Source organism: Mytilus galloprovincialis, chromosome 6 (genome assembly GCF_965363235.1).
Source record: "Mytilus galloprovincialis chromosome 6, xbMytGall1.hap1.1, whole genome shotgun sequence".
In the NCBI taxonomy this organism is placed as follows: domain Eukaryota; kingdom Metazoa; phylum Mollusca; class Bivalvia; order Mytilida; family Mytilidae; genus Mytilus; species Mytilus galloprovincialis.
The window spans coordinates 92,308,705-92,330,542 of record NC_134843.1 but is presented as its reverse complement, the minus strand read 5'-3'; the positions used below and the strand labels follow the sequence as shown (position 1 = coordinate 92,330,542).

The 21,838-nt window shown below is 29.7% G+C and overlaps 1 protein-coding gene across 1 annotated transcript; it reads right to left on the bottom strand.

Annotated features, from left to right (window-relative positions):
- Positions 1-352: 352 nt before the first annotated feature.
- LOC143080729 (xaa-Pro dipeptidase-like) lies at positions 353-19,616 on the bottom strand. The gene is made up of 17 exons (XM_076256728.1): positions 19,526-19,616; positions 18,766-18,827; positions 15,218-15,395; positions 14,585-14,712; positions 13,234-13,297; positions 12,393-12,440; positions 11,826-11,887; positions 11,239-11,283; positions 10,279-10,354; positions 9,886-9,932; positions 8,725-8,793; positions 6,690-6,767; positions 6,040-6,188; positions 4,202-4,386; positions 2,819-2,926; positions 2,386-2,469; positions 353-2,130 (listed from the first exon to the last, which is right to left on the bottom strand). The coding sequence occupies exons 2-17, from the start codon at positions 18,783-18,785 to the stop codon at positions 1,984-1,986; spliced, it is 1,488 nt and encodes a 495-aa protein (XP_076112843.1). The 5' UTR covers positions 18,786-18,827; positions 19,526-19,616; the 3' UTR covers positions 353-1,983.
- Between the last annotated feature and the right edge of the window lie 2,222 nt (positions 19,617-21,838).

Genomic DNA, 21,838 nt, shown 5'->3' with positions numbered 1-21,838 from the left:
AAGAACAACTGAAAGTATGTGCACAACAACTAGCATAAGAGAATTATTTCATACCTGTGATACAGGAGACAACACATCTTTGTTTAGTATGAATAAGAATACACCAACTATGAGATATTTATTTTTATATCACAGTGAGAAGGATCATAATATAAAATATATACTGATGATTATACTGATGATAATACTTTAAAATGGCACTTAAGATGTCTCTTAATAATTTACACACAGAAATTCACACTTTTTCATAGTATGTTGACATTTTTATTTTTATTATTTAAGGGAGCTACCATTTGATTTTTATGGGGGGGGGGGGGGGGGGGGGGGGGGGCTAGGATGAAAAATTTTGCCCTGCATTTTTTTTTAGTTGTAATCCCCCCCCCCATAAAAATCAAATGGTAGCTTCCTAAGAAGTGTGCACTTATGTTTTGTAATTTGTAGATCATCACATTTTATCGAGTGAAGCACTATAAAAACCTTGAAAACAGGTACTTCAGAAATATTTGAGTGTGAAAGGATTTTATAACAAGCTTCTCATACTATTCATACTGTATGTTTCTGTTGGCATACGTGCATTCAATTGCAAAAAGTAAATAATTTTTTTTTTTTAATGACCGAAAGAAACATATTATACCTAAAATCAGATATACTTTCATAGCATCTTGGACATATATATATATAATATATTTATAGATGTTTTGTATAATAGCAGAAAAAAAAAATCCTAAAACATGAAATTATCACATCACATTTCATAGACAAATATTCCATCAACAAGAATTAATCAAATAAAACACCCATTTTTTAACACATATTGCTTCTTAATGACTGAGCAAAGACTGTATTATTTTGGTCTTAATAAATATTTCATACAAACAAATAATTAGTAATTTGGTTGACTCGTTTAAACAAATGAAATCAAGACAAAGTTAGTCTACTTCTAAATAAATGAATCGGCAGAGGACCAATATGAAAGAAAAATGTTTTCCATATTCTTGAGTTTAATAATTATAGATTATCTATGATCATCTCAACGAGATTCATTTTCTCGCTTGAGCCGGTCCGACGAGAAAAGCATCAAGTTGAGATGACCAATGATCATCTGCTTATCGCTATTTTACCTATGACGAAGTTGTCAATTTCATGTCAATTTCATTACCAATGCCACGTGGCCCCCTTAGTTTCTAGCAATTTTTACATCACTCGGCTCCGCTGAGAAAGAAAAATTATCAGTCAGCAAGATCAAAGGAAAATTTCCTAAAATAGCGATAATGTGATTATTCTTCATTTGTCTTATACATAGTCAACACATTTCAAAATATAAACAATACATTAATGTTTTTCTCTCTGACAATTGACATATACATCTATTATACTTAAATAAGCTAGAATTTTTATAATGGCAAATTAAAACTTCTGTATTGAATTAATACACTTTTCAATATGTAATAACATTTAAATATTGCTTATTTAATTATATGCTAATGTGATTTAAAGAAAACATCATTTAAGTTGCCTGTAGATGAGAAAAGCTTTATGGATAGAAATATACCATGCACCATTTATGCTAAAATTTATTAAATGGTAGATATTTCCCATCTTATGGAATATTTGAATTATAAACTCCTGGCATAAACATTTTCTAAGAAATCAGCACAAAAATGTAAAAGAATTTATATATAAAACAGCCCCTTAAATCCCAAGAACAATTTCCAATAAACTATATTTACTTTCAATGTATACACATACCTAATGTAGCTATCAACTAAGAAAACATGTAAAATTGATTGTTCTTTCAGCATTGCACCAATAACCAAGGTAGGTACAGTAAATCATAACATCAAAAATAAGTTATATTGATAGCAACCCATACCCCACAAGAAAAATTGACAAGGGAGAACATTTTTGACTTGGTTTATTTACTAATGTATTGTTTATTTAGTGTCGTCTGTTTGAGACAGTCTAGTATATCAACTTTTTAAATCACTTTTTCATGTCTTGTGGGAGAGGCAATGGTGGCTGTTTCCTGCCCTCCTTCATTAATTTTTCAATTTCTTCCACAGTTCTAGGAACACATGTCATAAGTTCCATTCCATCCTCAGTTATCGCTATATCATCTTCTATTCTTACCTAGGAAATCAATCATTAATACTATAAATAAGTTTAAAGTATCTATCAGAAAATGTATCTTATACATGTCCAATTTCACCATATATACTATTGACAGGTTGTAAGTCTCATTTAAAATGCTTTTAAAATAAAATCAAATACAAATGTTTTTGTATCTCGGCTACTCTGATTAAAATTTCATATGACACATTCTAGCTATTGTTGAAGTTAATATGCTTTTCCTTTACGTAGTATCTAAGAAATTTAATAGCTTACCCCTCCAAAGCCTCGATAGCTGTCAATCTTTTCCCGTACTAAAAACTTAGCTTGTTCTGGATTATTCAAAGCTGCATCCAATAACTGGAATTATATTAATCAAATAATTATTTTATGTTATTGGATGAATACGATGTAATACTGTTAATACTTAGGATACTCACAAGACAGTTAGAGTATTTTTGATTCCAGGTGTGAACTATGCATATTTGCAATGAAACTAATATAAGAATTAAATTGAAATATGAAACAGCCCCTGTAAAATATTTTGGTAGTACATCTTTCAAGGACACTTGCTGAGGTAAATTAATAAGTTACAACATTACGCATCCTACTGCTGTCTTTTGGGTTTGTGTTGTATGCTTTCTGTCACATTCATGTATATTCCTTAATGTATATTTACCATTACCATCAAAATATATAAATAACTCACCACATCAATAAAATATATTCCAGGTTCAATGGTGAGAACCATTCTTTGTTCTAGAATTCGTACTGTTCTCAGGGAATTTAAACCTGCTTCTTTGCTTCTTTCTGTTCCCTGAAATAATAAGGATGATAGATTGGTATTTAATTTGTTTGCCAAAGACTTCTTTGAAGTTCACGAAGTCACTCTTACCATATTATGGATGGATGAATGACTGTTTAACATCAAGTGGCAATTGCAAGTTGAATGGATATTCAGGACGAGAACATTAATTAATGTGAAACCTGCTTTCTACTACACAAACGCGGTGAGCCAGAGTTACAATGTTCTAGTCCACAAGGTAACAGCATGCAGAAAGATATGTCACCCTACCCTGATATGTTATTCTGACTCAGGGCTGACTAGTCTATGATCTTACTCAAAAATGCCACTTGCTTATTTGAGAAGCAGAAATACTATTTTTTTAGTCTTTGGTTTGATCCAGCTGGGGATCTAATTCATGAACTACCACAGTCATGTAAAGTACTCTATGCCGTTAACCATTTTATGATATTTAGACTCATCTCACTGCAACAATATTCTTGTTGTGTTTGTTAGTTAAGTCACTTATCTCATCAATAAAAGATTAGATCTTAACAAGCATTCTGAGAGTATTGCATGGCAATACATAGTCCCCTACCGGATACAAATTAATTGTACTGGAACAAACTTGATCTATAACTTGTCATGGTGTAAACTATATAACAATTAGCAAGTCCATATCTTCAAGCATGACGAAAAAAAGTGCGGAAAACTGATAATTTAAGTGAATTTTCTAAGTCCAAGGACAATAACTCTGCAAAAAAACATCAAACCAAAACAAAATTCAAACTTGGTCTATAATTTGTCATGATAAAAATATATACCAATTATCAAATCAATATCTTCAGGCATGACGAAAAAAAGTATGGAAGCTGATTATTTGAGTGAATTTTCGAAGTCCAAGAACCATAACTCTGCACAAAATCATCAGACCGGAACAAAATTCAAACTTGATCTGTAACTTTTCATGATAAAACAATATACCAATAATTAAATTAATATCTTCAAGAATGACAGAAAAAAGTGAGGAAAACCGAATATTTGTGTCAATTTTCTAAGTCCAAGGACCATAACTCTGCACAAAATTACCAGATCGAACTTGATCTGTAACTTGTCATGATAAAACAATATACTAAATATCAAATCAATATCTTCAAGCATGAAGAAAAAAAGTGTGGAAAACTGATTTGCTGGACTGACAGAAGGACAGACAGACCGACAGACGGACGGAGTGCAAACCTAAAGTCCCCTTCGACCTCGTTGGTAGGGGACTTATTAATATTCCTCAAATAAGAATTGAATCCATACCTCTGGATATCCACCAACATCATGTGTATCTAGTCCCATAAAATGACCTAGACCATGTGACATGAACACTGCCCCAAGTCTGACTTTCATCATCTCATCAATATCTCCAGTAACAAGACCTAGTATCTTCAATTCTTCTAGGTGTGTTCTGTCTGCCAGTAAGTGCATGTCAACCCAACTAACACCTATGAAATAAAATATCAAATTTATAGATATCTGTATTGTTAAATAAATTATATCTTATTTTTGAGTATAGTTCTTCATCTATTTATTCATTATTTAGCCTGCCTGAATCTTTGTTTGTGTTCACAGAAGTACTTGTTAGTACAGTTCATTAGTTGCAAAGAAATATTGAGATTTTCCAGTCAAATTTATTAATTTCACATCTGTGACTCCATACAAAACAATAGGTGTTGACAATAAAGAAGCATCTACATGAAGTTAGAACGTGCTGAAAAAGATATAGGTCCTTGTATTTTTTTTAACTTATTTTACATTTAAAGGCAATGTAATAAAACGAATAACTCATCTAAAAACTTGAAATTATGTGTCAGAAATCCAACTCAGAATGATGAAATATATAAAAAATAAATGGAGAATGTGTCCCCATGGACACAGATGATGCCCCCGCTTGCATACAACATTATAAAGGGACATAACTCAAGAACAATAAAAGTGACGCTACCCAAATTTGTACTTGATCTGAGTTTTGTGGTAATAAATATTGTGTATAGGTTTCATAATGTTTGGTTGGGACAAAGTTACAGAACGGAAACTAAAAAAAAAATGCAATTTTTCGATTTTTAAAGAGGCATAACTCGATAATGATTTAAGTAACCCCACCAAAATTCACACTTGATCTTAATTTTGTGGTAATAAGCATTGTGTACAAGTTTCATAACATTTGGTTGAAGCAACTTAAGTTAGAGAACGGAAACTAAAAATTTTGCATTTTTTTCCATTTATAAAGGAGCATAACTCAAGAATGGTTAAAGTGACCCCACCAAAATTCAAGCTTGATCTTTATGTTGTGGTAATAAGCATTGTGTATAAGTTTAATCACATTTGGTTGAGGCAAAACTTAAGTTAGAGAACGGAAACTAAAAATTTTGTATTTTTTCCATTTATAAAGGAGCATAACTCTAGAACGGTTAGAGTGACGCCATTAAAATGCAAACATGATCTGTGGTTTGTGGTAATAAGCATTGTGTGTAAGTTTCAAAAAATTTGATTGAGTCAAACTTTAGTTAGAGAAAGGAAACTAAAAATTTTGTAATTTTTCCATTTATAAAGGAGCATAACTCTAGAACAGTTATAGTGACGCTACCAAAATTCCAACTTGATAACTCCTTAAGGGGTCAACCGACCATTTTGGTCATGTTGACTTATTTGTAGATCTTACTTTGCTGAACATTATTGCTGTTTCCAGTTTATCTCTATCTATAATAATATTCAAGATAATAACCAAAAAAAAAAAACAGCAAAATTTTCGTAAAATTACTAATTCAGAGGCCAGATGAGCTAAAAAGCAATATTAAACTTGAATCTTTCGAAGGTATTTTGTTAATTTCTGAAAACATGAGAAATTTCTCCATTATAAGTAAATACGAGGGGAAAACAGTTCATCATCAACACCAGCTGCAATATACATTTAAATATTTTTTCATGATATATCAAAGTGAAAGTCTTTAACAAATAATGATAATGATATTTAATTAACCCAAAGCGATAAGAATTTAAAACTTTTTCAAATATTCATAGCATTATCCTTAGTAAAAGAAATGATAATGAGGAAATGTTTTTTCCTGATTTATGGGGGACTTGAGGAGAAAAGGTACCTGGTTTTACAGCTGCCATTACTGCCCTACTAGATTTCAATACAGCTTCGTATATTCCCTTCTGTCTCTTTGTAAACTTTCCATTGGCTGGGAAGGAACATGTGATATCCGATGCGTAGCAATAATACTCACAGCCCATATCAAATAAACTGAAATGAAAATAATTACATAAATACATAACATTAATCATGTTAATAAGAAAGAATGTATTTTCATGAACACTGCCTCATATTTAATAAAAGTTAATACTCCAATCAGGTGTCAGTACATCCATTGGTCTGTCTGTTTGTTTTTCCAACAAATGTTTTCATCACACTTTCATAAAAAAGATTGACTTGATATGTTTTGGTCAGCAGGTCAACAGTGATGAGTTGTCAGTTGTAATGTGCAAGCACTTTTCAGATCTGTGAATACAAACTTTCTATTTTTGATTCAAAAATTGTATGTGGCGAATATAAAAAAAAGTATAAAAATAATGCAGCTTTTACCCAGTATTTAATTCCAAGCTGCAACAATTATTCTACAGGAAAAAAAAAGAATCTCATTATTATGAAATAATAATTTACAAATTCCTTAAAATTATAACAACTACCGTGTTTGTGGTATCAAATATAGCAACAAGATATAATTGTATCTAATTTCCAACTTACCACATGTCACCATCCTGTACCAGTTTACTGTTTGGTTCTCCTGCATGGCCATAATGTAATACTGCACCATTAGCTCCCCTGAAAAAATGAAAATAAATAAAATGGAAACAATACCTATAGGTTTATATATATATATATCAGAATGTATTGGATGAGTTCCAAAATCAGTGCTGATCAATTATTTTTAAAAGAGTTATGTCACTTGGAAACATTAATTTTATGGAAAATTGCATAGTTAGCGCTCTCATGCGTACAATTCTTGTCATATTTTTATGAAACTTGTTTCATAGGTTTATATTAGCAATGTATTGGACAAATTCGAAAATCAGTGCCGATCAATAATTTTAAAGTGTTATGCCCCTGAAAAATATTAAGTACATGTATATGGAAAATTGCCTTACGAGTGCTAGTTCTTGCCTGATTTTTATAAAATTTATGCTATAGGTTTATATCATTAAATGTTCTTGAAGGGTTCAAAACCAGTGCTGATCCATTATTTGTTAAAGAGTTATGCCCCTTGAAAATATTGATTATATGGAAAATTGCAATGTTATCCCTCTCATGTGTTCAATTCTTGTCAGAATTTTATGAAACTCATATCATAGGTTTATATCAGCAATGTCTTACACTTTTGAAAATAAGTTCTGATCAAATATACTTTACGATTTATGCCCATTGGAAATATAAATTAGAATGGAAATTAAATTGCATTGCTCTGAAGGTTTCATTTCTCTTATTATAAAGATATTACTAAAAAGTATTAAAGAACAACAAAGCACTGCTTTTTTTTTATTTATTGCCCTTGAACCTTGGATCTCTAATTCTTTTATTTCTCTGAGGATGTCATATTTTTTTATCACATGAAGAAGGGTTAATTTGAATAATTATAGATGCCTGTTATCGAAACACTTCATACTCGAGCCTTCTATGTTTGACAGTTAAATACATCTTTCAGACTCTGTTCAATTTAAGAATTGTCCCACTGACATTTTCATTGGAGTGTTTATGGACAGGATTATATCACTATACTTTTTTCAAATGTCAAAATGTGCAACAACTGTGAGAAATATGGGTGGCATTAATTCTATTTTTCCAATTTACTAGTAGTAAAGGAACTGGGAAATAGAACTTCTGTAAATTTTATTGTACTATAAAATAGCATTGATTTCTTGAAAATAGAGTCAAACAACCATGTACATAAAATATTTTATAACAAAAACCCTTACTACATGCAAGGCAATATTACTAAAATCAAAGATTGTCATAATTATTCAACAAGATCTAGTGATTATAATTTTTTTTTATCACACCTATAAAAGGGCAACAGACTTTAACAATTTATTATAATGCTATAAAGGATTGGACTTTTGCACCATTAATAACCTTGAATCGTATAAATCTGGTGTTAAGGATTATTTGTCAAAAAAGGAAAGCAAGCAACGATTTTAATAGCAAACTTTTATATTATTGATTAGCTTTTATATTCTAGTCATTGTCATCGTAAATTTTTAATTCTAGCATAATTAGTATAAAGCCCGAAAAATCATGATTTTCTTATAACTATATTTAATATTTTTAAGAATGTAACATGAATGGACCCCATTGGAAATAAGCCGTATGGCTTTCATGGTCAATCCTTATTAGGTATCACCAATTGTTTTAAGATTTTATTATTGTAGTATGTTTACATGTCTGCTATTGTTTTATGATTTTTAATGTTGATATTTGATAAAAAAGATCTATCTATCTATTTACAGAAAATTTGTATTTCATTGAACCTTTGTGATTTACCTAGACAGGGGAAATCCATAAAATTTGATATCCAACGAATAATAGTGAATCTACAGTCCTCTAAAAATCTATATAATTTCTGGGTATGTATTTTAAATGAAAACTTAGTCTTCATGCATATGTAATTGTGCATAGTACTTACGATCCATAAACACAAGCATATGACCCATTTCTTGTCCCACCAGTGAAATACCAATAATGTTAAAACAGACTGAAAGGATAACAGTGAAAAATCAGTACTTACGTCCCACAAATACAAATGTAAGCTTCACCTCTCATTCCACCCGTAAAATAACAGTAATGCTTGAATAAACTGAAATCAGAATTTTAATCAAATAAAAGAAAGACACATTTCTACATTAGGCAATATATGTACAATATATTTTGCAACTTGTGTATTTAATATTGAAATTGTTTTCTTGACAAAAATCATAATACACACATTTACAAACATTATTTTGTAAATATGATATCTGAGCATATATCATTCATACAATGCTTTAGATGGAATCAAAGAACCTCTCAATCTCAAAAACTTTATCTCTTCTGTGTTGCTGTAAGTCACATAATCATGTCATTAATGAAGCGTCGTTTAGGATGGTAAAATGTGCAAGGGAAACACATGAATTGTAAGTGATTTCTTAAATGGATATATATTTTTTTGCAAACTGTGGGAGAAAATCTTGATGATGGATGTTTTAAACAACCTCGACTAGATATACAGCCTTTGCAAGGTAGGAGAAAATCAAATAGGAAACATGGAAAAGAACAGTTGTAGTGTAGTTTCTCTACATTGGTATGTAAGAAAATATTATTTTGCTGAAAAATGGCAAATCATAGCTATGGCAGTCATGATTCATTCAACTGTACATCAATAAATATATATTAAAACAAAAATAAAAAGTTATAAAAGTTTTTCACATAGAAAAGACAATAGGAATCAAATCACGAATGTTTATTTGTTCAAATTTGGAGAAATTACTTCTCTTTTGGCGATTGCCTGTGTTGTATAAGAGCATCATTGAAACTTAAAAATAGTTGATCAATTTTACAAAATATAACATTTTAGGGTAAGATAAATATATTTAAGTGTAATGTAGAATATCAACTGCAACTGCAACTTACGCAAATATGAATGTTATAGGGAGATATTGTTGAAAGAGCCAACAATAACCAAATGCATAATAGATATTAGGACAGTAACAGTTATTTACCTTTGAATATTTGGATTTAAGTTACCTTTTATCAAATTAAGTAGAGACACCAATACAGCTTCTACATATATATATTATGTTATTTTGTATAATAGAAGTTGTATATAGGTACAACACCTGAATGAATTAGCCAATAGACCCGTTTTTAATGGTTATTTCAGATATAAAATATATTAAATTCATATGCCTACCTTTCCATCTGGTATTCGTACACTCCTGGTCGGATTGATTTCATTATCTGTTAGAAAAAACATATTACAAAGGTTTTTAATTTAAAAACACATGTTTGTTAAACATTAATGAGGCAACAACTCCAAAAAAAAAAAAAACCCATGTATTTAATTGGGAACAGCCATGAAATCTGAAAATTTAATTTCTCTGGATTAAAAAAAATGATAATAATGAGATACTGAACGGGGTTGGGTAGTGAAAGAAGGGCAAAACAGCATGGATAAAAGAAAAGGACATAAAAAAACAACACACAACAGTCAGTACACAATATGAACTCCACTGAAAAACCAGGAGTGAACTCGGATGATCCCCAATTTTGGTAATCTAACAGATCCAATAGTGTCATCACGTACCTCTTTATGAGCATCACTGCTTATCTTATTGGAATATCTGATAGCATCCAATTCTTTGTCTGACTTGAACACTCTACTGAAAAATAAATTCCAATACATTTGGCAACTACATATTTACTTCCCTTGCCTTAAAAGTCAGGCTTCAGTGTTTGTACATAGATGAGTAACTGCTGATTTAAATATAATACTGTTGATTCATTTGTTTTCATTGTTACCAATTTTCTTGGATAAATAAAACATTGCATTTTTATCGATATTTGTTTTAATGGTTTTACAAAGGTCTGCATTCAGGCATATGGAAAAGTTTGTACTTTGTTAAACATTTAAATATGTGGTTCACCTGTACCATGAACATTGGTATCCAACAAATAATAATGAACTACAGTAGCTGTCAAGAATTTAGTAAACGAGGGTGAGGTATTGTGTATATAGATGTACATTTATTGTAGTATTAATAGTGATATGTATGTTATGGTTGCAATTTAAGTTCAACTTATTACAGAATTAAGAAATATACATGTGAACACCTCCAATACTCTGTAAAAATAATTTTCTTTAATTCATATCAATTAAAGGAACTTCTTTACTTTTTTCTGCTATCCATCGATATCATGGGATGTAACTCCCAGAAAAAAAGACATTGTAATCTTGAATATTATATTATAGAATTGTAAAAATTGTTATTTAAAACTTGTGTTCAGGTAACACGGAACTTTGAGTATCTTTATTCATATACTTATCACAGGTAACAGGGAACTTTGAGTATCTTTATTCATATACTTACCACAGGTAACAAGGAACTTTGAGTATCTTTATTGATATACTTACAACAGGTAACAGAGAACTTTGAGTATCTTTATTGATATACTTACCACAGGTAACAGGGAACTTTGAGTATCTTTATTCATATACTTATCACAGATAACAGGGAACTTTGAGTTTCTTTATTCATATACTTACCATTCCATGATTTCTGGATGAAGAATTGTATTATCTACTTTAAATCTAAAATATTGAAATATTTCATTTAATAATTTTCATAAAAATACAAAAGCACAATGGATGCACTAGTCAAGTTGCTATCTTTATGAATTTGCAGAAAAGGAATGAGTTTTTGCAGTTTTGAAGATGAATACTGTATAGTCTGCTGAAAACTAATGCCATATGACTGAATTGTGTATAAGTCGGTACCCCTCTCTGGAATCTGAATTTTACTCCAAAACTTCTGACTTATACACGAGTTCCTACGTAATTAACTAGTATTGTATACTTGGCCTTTTACCAAGTCAACAAATATTAAAAAGGTTTTTTTCTTCTCCAATAGGTATTACTTCCAAAGATTGCTGAAACGATAACCTTTCAAACCAGATCAATTTCTTTTAAAATAAAAGAGTAAACTTTAACTTCCAAATCAAAACATGAATATCAAAACAAATAATTTCTACTGAGCTAACATTTCAATATTTCACAAAAAATAAAGAAAAGAAACTTACATTTAAATACCATGACTTTAAAAGTATATTAAAAACAATCAGAAATACACTTACTGACTGATTCCATCAAATGATGCTTCTCTGCTATAGTTACCACTGTCTGTGTTCAGTCCTTTCTGTAAAATGAAACTTCACATTTATCTTCCATTTGGTAAAGTTTATAATTAAATATCATTTTTATATTATCATCCTGAAATGAATGAACTGTGTCGGATTGAAATTGACCTTATGGAATTGAATATCAATACATCTGTTAACTTATTCAGGGTTGAAAAAATCACTACGAAAAGTCTGTAACTGTTTTATGCCCCCGCTTGCAAATCATATTAAGTTATAAGGGGACATAAATTAAGAACGGTAAAAGTGATGCTACCCCTGCAAATTTGTACTGAGTTTTGTTGTAATAAGTATTGTGTATGAGTTTCATAACAAGGTTGAGGCAAACTTAATGGAGAGATGTACATGTATCGTGCACTTGCATAAGGTCGATTTCTATCCGACGCAGCTCAAATGTATTCAGTTATATGTCTTTAACCAGATTTAAACTGTTCAATTTGATAAGGTTTTTCAATAAAGAGTAAAATCACAGTGTCAGATTATTAAAAGTATACACCAACTTACCAATGTCAACAAAACTGCTGGGTTTCTTCCTTTCAATACTGAAGAGATCTGAAATAAAACAGCAATAAAAAAATTAAAAGAATTTAAAGGAAAGAAGATACAAAGGAGCAAAAAAGGTCCCTACAAAGATAAAACATGACAGACAAAGCCATACCTAAAAGGTAAAAGACAAACCTCAGTCTACAAATTTGTACACAGGTATAAAGCAATTTCGCCATTTTCCAAACAAAGGAAATTTTTTTTTAAACAAATTTTCAAAAGATGGTAAAAATTTAGCCACAATCCTTGAAACTTCTAGAAAGTTTAAACACCTATTGTAGTTTGACTTTAAGATTATTTTTTAATTTTATATTTCTAAATAATGTAGATTAATTTATTTTCGTGGGTATCATTTTTTGTGGATTTAGGAAAAATACATTTTTGTGGATACTTGATTTTGTGGTTATATCAAATAAGCAAACCAGCCATTTGGGACTTGGATACATTTTTTTTTTAATTTTCATAAGAAAACGATGATATGAAGTTTTTGTCCGAAGAAAATTATTTATATTTTTTTCAAATTTTGGATACTTAATTTTGTGTTTATACCAAAAATGCAACCAAGACATTTGGGTCTTGGATACATTTAAAAAAAAAGATTCACAAGAAAATGATTATTTGAAGTTTTTGTCCGAATAAAATTATTTATATTTTTTCAAATTTTTCTGATGTTCACTTTGTATATTTTTGTCCTATTAGATTAGTTTCACAAAACGAAAGACTACTTTTCCATAATGAATGTTGTAAGAACACAAATTAACAATTCCCCCTCAGAATAAAAGACAATTGTATAAAAACGTACATCTGATGACCAATGAGCTTCATTTACACCATAACTCTCTTTGAAGTCTTCACATGAAAGTAACCTGAAAAAACAGTTATATTTTGTTTTATTGTAAAACTTCTAACAACATCTACCTTAAGTTATACATTGTTTCATTTTGTTTTTAGATACATCCATCCAAAAATAACATGATTATCATTAAGAGTTTGTCATCATTTTCAATTCATGCTGATGTTTTTCATAGTTTGATTGAAAGTTGTGGAAGCCAGAGAAAATGTTCCTACATTCTGTCGTCGGAGGTGTTGAGACCAGTGGCATCAATATTTAGGTTCAGTATATGGATTTTTAGACAACAATGACTTTGTTTAACCATCATAGGTTCTACAAAACTAGATCAAAGTTTCTTAATAATCAAAAGACCGTGTGGAAATCAATATTTTGAAAATAATTTTTTTCTTAAATTTCCGTACTGTACTGATAAAACTTTTTTTTCTTTCTTATTTCTGATTATTCTCAACTGTGTCAAACCTTCATTGAATTTTATGAAACTTGAGCAGAATCATTTTTATGATAAAGAGATAACAGATAAAACAAACTTTGAAAATATATTGATCTATCTAACTGATAATGGATGCAGTTTGGTCAAGGGTTAAATTATTCAGACATCAACGACTTTATCAAAACTTTGAAAGAAGTTTCTTCATCATCAAGAAATAGAATCTGAAGAAAAAGTGTGAATTTTTGTTATTATTCCATATCTGACTGATAAATGACTGAATGAATTTAGTTTCTGGCATTCAACATTCCACTTTTAATACTGAAAGAAGCCATTGCAGACAAGAAACCGGGTTTTGGGAACCCTTAATGAATTTTCTTTCATTTTTCTTATTATAAAAGATCATAATAGGACAATATAAAAGTCATCATAGATTATTCTTTGAACAGACTTAATTTGGATTATAAAAGTATATCCTCTAGTGCAGGACTATTTTGGACAAGAACTTAAATGTTTTTCATGATGCCTCTAATCTGCAGATTTAAATGATCTATTTTAGAGTTATAGTAAATTGAGCAAAATGGAGAAATTATGCAAAATCTAGGCTGACACAAATATGACTAAGAAATTGTATATATAGAACGATCTTTGTTTAAAAAGATCTTCACATGGAAGATTTTCTTTATGTTAATCTACTCCCAGCATGAAAATATTCTAAGCATCACATCAGCCCTATTTTAAATTTAGTTAAAGTTCCTACAAGAAGCCTATTTTTTATGTTTTCACACACAAGTAATGTCATGAATCCTTAATTGGTATTGACATTTCATTGAAGAACTTTATACAATAAGTTCTCTTTTGTAAATATCTTACTTTCCCATCCAGACAGCATAGTCTTCTGGAAGTTTGGGAGGAAACAATATTGTGTTTCCTGTATCTACCTCAATGGAACCATAAAAATCTGGTTCTTCCACTCCAAAAGCCCATTGGAAATAGGATTCCTAGAACATAGAACATTTAATTAATTGTTCCACTCACAAAAAAAAAGTGACATTTTTCACCTTCTGCTTTAAGGAAATTATAGGTCTATACATGTATCAAGGTAATACTTAGATATTAATTATAATGGATGTGTCATTTTCAATAGGTAAAAAAGGCACAGTTTTACATGTCAAGCGTTATGCTATATTTCTAAAGAGAATAACACATACAATTATTTCTCTGAATACTTTTTTTCACAGATATAATGAAAATAATACGAGCATGTAATCAGTATAATACATATGTGACTCCTGAAATTAATATAAAGTAACAAATTTCAAGTGAAGATTTGTTTATTCCAAGCTTACTTTCTCATGCACATAACTGAATATGTTATTAAGATGATATTCCTATTACTGTAGATTCATTTATTTTCGTGGAAATGACTTGATGTACAGTATGCCATGTGTGTATTAACTTCCTATCCTAGTGTTAACAGGGATTTCAGTTACAGTATACTGTTACCTGTCTAAATAAAGGTTCATGGTCAGAACAATATCTAGTCTGTGAATCTCCACCCTGCAACAATACAATGGCACCACTCGGAACTTTTCCCTTTAACTTTTCACATAACCTTTGTCGGTTCTCTTGAAATAACTCTGCTGGAACAGTGAGTGTATGTGGACCTCTGCTGAATGCTGGTCTGAAATGAAAAGTATATACATGAAAATAACAGTATTTAAAAACTCAGATTATAGATAATTTAAGACTTTCATTTTCCATAATAAAAAAGTGCAGTTGGAAATGCTTCACGCCTTAGCATCCAATGGATACATAAGGTAAATGCATTTTGTGTTTAAAAAAGATAATAATCGTTTTTGCATGTTGATGGATATATTGTTTTTGTTCCTGCTAATGGTGTTAGAATATACTCTGTTAAAATCTTTGAGATGCCCCTCTCAGGTCATGCAGGTAAGAAATAATATTATATTGGATTGTATTGATTGTTCTGGACAATAGAGGGACATTAAATATCTACACAATAATAGGTGATTTAAACAGTATAATTAAGTGAACTGTGAGTTTCAAATCCAATTCAGCATATTCAGGTGTTTGTTATTTTACTACCATCTGCACTGTATCTTTCTGAAACACATTCAGCATTAAACTTTTATATGTCTTGTGGATAGGTCATAAAACTTTTCCAACTGCACAGGTTTGTCTGCACTGAGAGTCATTCTTAAGGTGTAAAAACAGCATTTTTTTTTCTTTTTGGTATGATGAACCTTAAGATGTTTAAGATAATATGTATATAAGAGCATATAAGAAAAAAATGGATATTGATCTAATTACTCAAATATTAAAAGCAACATAGTAAAAGAGGAATTATATAATCCTGTTGACATTTACTCCTAGGTATTTTTAAACTGCTACTTATAGATTATCGTTGATCATCTCAACGATATTGATTTTCTCCCTTGAGCTGGTACAGCGAAAGTGAGAAAAGCAATCGAGTTGAGATGACCAATGATAATCTGTTTATCGCTATTTTACCTATGACGACGTTGTCAATTTCATGTCAATTTCGTTAGCAACGCCACGTGTCCTTAGTTTCTAGCGATAATTTTTCCATCTCAAGCGAGAAGCATGATATGAAAATTTACACAAAAAAACATCAAAAGAAAAATGCACAAAATAGCGATAAATAACCATATAGAATGCATGGAAGACACGGTTTTGGTTTTAGAGTCGTAAAGTACAAAATACTTTGTCCTGAACAAAACTTTTTTTAATGTTTTTTATCATACCAAAAAAAAAGATTCTTTATCCACAGTAAAAACAATCTTTTTAATTTTATCCCCCTCACCCTAAGGAGCAAAGCCCCATTTTTTCATATCTTTCTTAGATTCCCCTCAGGGAAACCATCGCTATATTTTTTTAAAAAACTTTTCATCGTGTATATTAGCCCAAATAATTATGACCTCTTGCAAGACGTCATAATTATTTGGACTACATGCATTTATAACGTCACAGTACCCAAATTGTACCTATTCAACAAAAATACTGCGGAAATCTTAAAGTTTCCTTTGAGACTAAACAATTTTGTAATTTTATGATTTGACTTTATCATGATTATACACATCTTCCAAGATGGGTAAATATATTTAAATTATAATACACAAAACGTTCACAGTATATATCAACAGATGAACCATTCACTAAAAAAGTAAACTCTAGGGAAACGCCCTGCGAAGATCACAGAAAGTCATCTTTTAAAAATGAGCAAATAAAATATGTTGCAAGCATCTATTTCTAAAAAAAGAATATTGAGCATGGACTAATGTCAGATTGTTCTAAATATTTGAAGAAATAGAAAAAAACATCTGTTATTCGATTTTTGAGGATGTGAATTTAAGCATGGATGCAATTTGGGTACTCCTCATTTCAGAATCATGGATCGTTTAGATGGTTCAAGTCCATTTTTCTTTGATTCAACATGGATTCAAAATTATATTGGTGTAACTATATAGTAAATAAGTATACATCTACAAAATAAACACTATGTCTGGATCATAAACAAATGTAGTTGAAAAAACTGACAAAATAGGTGCAATTTAGTACCTTCCCATGTTTTCATGTCGATCCGGCCCCAAGTCACTCCGTCCCAAGTTGATCTATCCCAAGTCGATCCGACCAATGATAATTCAATCGATCTAGCCCCAATATAAAAATTATTTATAAGGAATGAAAAAAAAGATATCTATGAATTGTAATTCATAATTTTTTTTGAATTTTACAATAATATAAAATGTGGGCGGTAAAAAAGTCGGCGCTTGAGGAATTTTTGAATATTTAATTTTCATAAGATGAGACATTTATTTAAACATTTTCTTAAAATTATATTAAGATTTCATATAAAAATCTAAAATTATATTATAAAAACATATTTGAATTCAAATCAACATCAAAAGCTGGAAGATAAAATAACGTAGCTTACGTGACCAGTTGACCCCGTTATTTCGATAAATTGCTAGTGAACAATCTCTGTGTTATGGTAGTCTCAGCCTACTGTCATTAATCATCGATACTTTTTGCAAATTCCATTTATACTGATTTAAATATGTCACCAAATTATCCGAAATTAATATTAATATAAGGTCCCAAATAACAGTAGAAAAATCAATAATAAAAAAATAAAATAAAAAAATCAATCTACTAAGAACTCAAAATCGTTAACTTTTTGTTATCAGACTTTTTTTTTATTTTTCCACATTTGCGCAGAAATATCTTTCTTTCTTCCGGTCTCGTTTGTCATGAGATTTTGGGTAAAATATATATTCATCAGTGTAAAATATATGAAGGAGCACTTAAACAATTTCATGTTTAATAATTCTAAAAAAACAGTTACATGATGGTAGCGTTTCTTTGTTTACATTAAGAATGACGTCATGACTAAAATGACGTCACAACTAAAATCCCTTACAAGACGACCAAAGTCGGAAACGTTACGGTATTTCCGTTTCTTTTTTAACAGATTTTGAAGCTAAAATATGTTTGAATTAAAAAGAAAAATTCATACGGACTTCGTCCCCTTTTACAGGTAATGCATGCATCATATTATAGGAAGGGGCAGAATAACAATTCCATTTCAAATATTCTTTGATATGAAAAAAAACCACGTTACCTGATGATAGCGTTTCTATTTTTACATTGAAAATGACGTCACAACTAAAATCCCGACGTTGTCCTCTTTCACAGGTAACACCAACCTCATATTATAAATTATTCATTATTATTTTATTATAGGGCCGGATCAACTTGGGGCCGGATTGACGTGGGACGGATCGACTTGGAACGGATCGACATGGGACGAATTGACTTTGGGACGGATCGGTTTTGAGGATGAAACGACCTGATACCCCCTCACGTTTATACATGAATAATATTTATGAAATTCCCTAGTATATTGTATTGACTATTGTGGAGAACTTACACTTGGGTAATTTTTTCTTAGGAATAAATACGCTAAGGAAATTATTATCATTTCAATAAAATCAAAATTATTCTCTTACTGATCTCGAGAAGCTGCCATTTCACGTTTCTAATGATGATCACAAGACAACCTTATAAGCATCTGAAAACCAACAAAAAATTTCACTCAAACACATTTTCTTATCACATTTTTTTCATTTGTCCCATGACATGTTTAAGATGAACCTATCACTTTTTAGAAACACTTATTTGGTTATCTTTAATCTTAAAAATTATGAATGCAGTGTAAAACTTTTGTTTTGTTTTTACAATGTATGTTTGATATATTCACTTTTTTGTATTATTACAAACCTTTTTAGGGATTTGACTAAAAGAAAAATCAAGACATCTTTCTGATTGTAAAAATTATCGATACCCTCTTCTTATAAATGTACATATTAAATAGAATATTGTATTTCTTTAAACTTTTTTTTATATAAAAGATATTTAAAATCTTGTCTTCAACATAAAAGTTATGACGCTATTTAGTTTATTAAAATATGTAATGATTTCATGAACATAGATAAACCCATAAATTCGCTATTTATTTAATAAACAAACCATCAAAGTAATTACAATATAAATTCAAAGTACAATTTTAAAGTTAAAATAAATTGAAAACAATAATAAAATACTACAAACAATTCCAATAAAATATCAAATAATAGCAATAATAATTACTGCTAAATTAAACCTTTGAATTAAAATATTAGTTACTTATAAAATTTATCTATTTTTTCAAAATAAAATTAAAAGAAAATAATTTTAAATATAAATATTTTTTAAAACCAAGAGACTCACCTAGAACATCAAGAAACTCGCTATTAATTTTATAGCGGCTTGATCAGTTATATACTAATTTCTGAATGTCCTAGTAATCCTTAATTGACTGCAGCAAACAGGATTACAAAAAAATAAACAGGATAACAAAAACAAAACAGGATAACGGAAGAATTTATAGGTTATTCACAAAAATTAGAATGCATAAATATAGTTATGGTCCAAAACCAGGCCAAAACTACAAGTTACCTAAATATTATTTTTCTTTAATTTCTTATTTCAAAATTGCCAAATTATGTTTCAAATATATTCATTTACATTTTCCTAACTATAATACAAAACAATATACAACTAAAAAATAACGCTGAAATATCAAGATGAACCTATAACATTTTAGAAACTCTTATTTGGTTATCTTTAATCTTAAAAGAGGGACGAAAGATACCAAAGGGACAGTCAAACTCATAAATCTAAAACAAACTGACAACGTCATGGCTAAAAATGAAAAAGACAAACAGAAAAACAATAGTACACATGACACAACATAGAAAACTAAAGAATAAACAACACGAACCCAAACTGACAACGCCATGGCTAAAAATGAAAAAGACAAACAGAAAAACAATAGTACACATGACACAACATAGAAAACTAAAGAATAAACAACACGAACCCTAATTATGAATGCAGTGTAAAACTTATTATTTTGTTTAGACAGTGTATGTTTGATATATTCACTTTTTGGTATTATAACAAACCTTTTTAGGGATTTGACTAAAAGAAAAATCATCTTCCTGATTGTAAAAATTATTGATACATAAAGGCAACAGTATAATACCGCTGTTCGAAATTCATTAATCGATTGAGAAAAAAACAAATCCGGGTTACAAACTAAAACTGAGGGAAACACATCAAATATAAGAGGAGAACTACGACGACATATTTTTCTTATAAATGTACATATAAAATAAAATATTGTATTTCTTTTAACTTTTTTATATAAAGATATTTAAAATCTTGTCTTCAACATAAAAGTTATGACGGTATTTAGTTTATTAAAATATTTAGTGATTTCATGAACATAGCTAAACAAAACAGGATAACGGAAGAATTTATATAAGTTATAACAAAAAATAGAATGCATAAATATAGTTATGGTCCAAAACCAGGCCAAAACTACACGTTACCTAAAAAAATATTTCTTAATTTCTTATTTACATTTTCCTAACTATAATACAAAACAATATACAACTTAAAAATAACATTATAATCTTAATTAAAAGTAACCATGGTACTAGTTTGTGCCTTATAGCTTGACACAAATAAAGATGCTGACGTACGATAACAGCTGTCCAAACTTAATGACATTTTGTTGAACTTTGCTAGACATATTACCGGAGGTAAATTAGAAAAATCCTGCTTTTAAAATTGAAGGAGAAAATTTTTAAAGTATAGAACAGTTAAACAATAATTGCATATAACATATTGTTGACAGTAGATCCTACATACATTATAATTAATAAACTGTATGAAATAAAATAAACTGCATTTTTCTATTACAATATGTGTCCTTTTAATTTTTGATTATACACATATTTAGCCCTAGTCCTTATAATTGTTCAATACCTAAAATAAAAATATTATGATTGTTTTATCAGTTGTTGTGTGAGTTGGCTCGTGCCGATCGGCTCACTGATTTTTCGGCAATATCAAAGAAAAACTGACACGTGCTTTAACACTTTTTAATTCTCATTTATCCGTGGTTCTTTTTTTTTATATAAAATTTGGAATTTTTGCATTAACGATGCAATCTCTACCATAATATATAAACAATGTTCATGTAACAGCACCCGTTTTAGTCCTTAGTGGCATATGATAAGCCTTTAGTGCACTATGAAGTCCTTAGCAGTGATTAAACGTACCGTGTTTAAAAAGGATACATGAAATACCAGATGTAATTATGAAATTGTTTAAAACTGATTTATGCCAAACAGATTTTACGCCGATTAGCATATTGATCACTATCTTGTGCGAAGACTTTAGTTTGATATTTTAAAGTTTTAGTCATTATTTTTCAATAAGAAGGGGGGTGCCGGTCAAAATTTGGGTATTTTCCAATCTAAATCGTTTAAACTTAACTTATATAAGTTTATTTGTTTTTAAATGGAATTCAGAAATTTTGCAGGGATTATATAAAAAAGAAGATGTGGTATGATTGCCAATGAGATAACTATCCATAAAAGACCAAAATGACAGACATTAACAACTATAGGCTTCCAATGGTTTTTGGAGAGCTTTGAATTCAAAGTTGAAACTTTGACTTCTGCATTTAGA

What these genes read in the sequence shown, in the direction of transcription:
- LOC143080729 (XM_076256728.1), bottom strand. Translation starts at nt 18,785, where the DNA reads ATGGCAGCTTCTCGAGATCA. An exon ending in ATGGCAGCTTCTCGAGATCA is followed by an intron (nt 15,396 to 18,765) that starts GTAAGAGAATAA and finishes TTTTCATTTCAG; the next exon opens with ACCAGCATTCAGCAGAGGTC. An exon ending in ATGAACCTTTATTTAGACAG is followed by an intron (nt 14,713 to 15,217) that starts GTAACAGTATAC and finishes TCTATGTTCTAG; the next exon opens with GAATCCTATTTCCAATGGGC.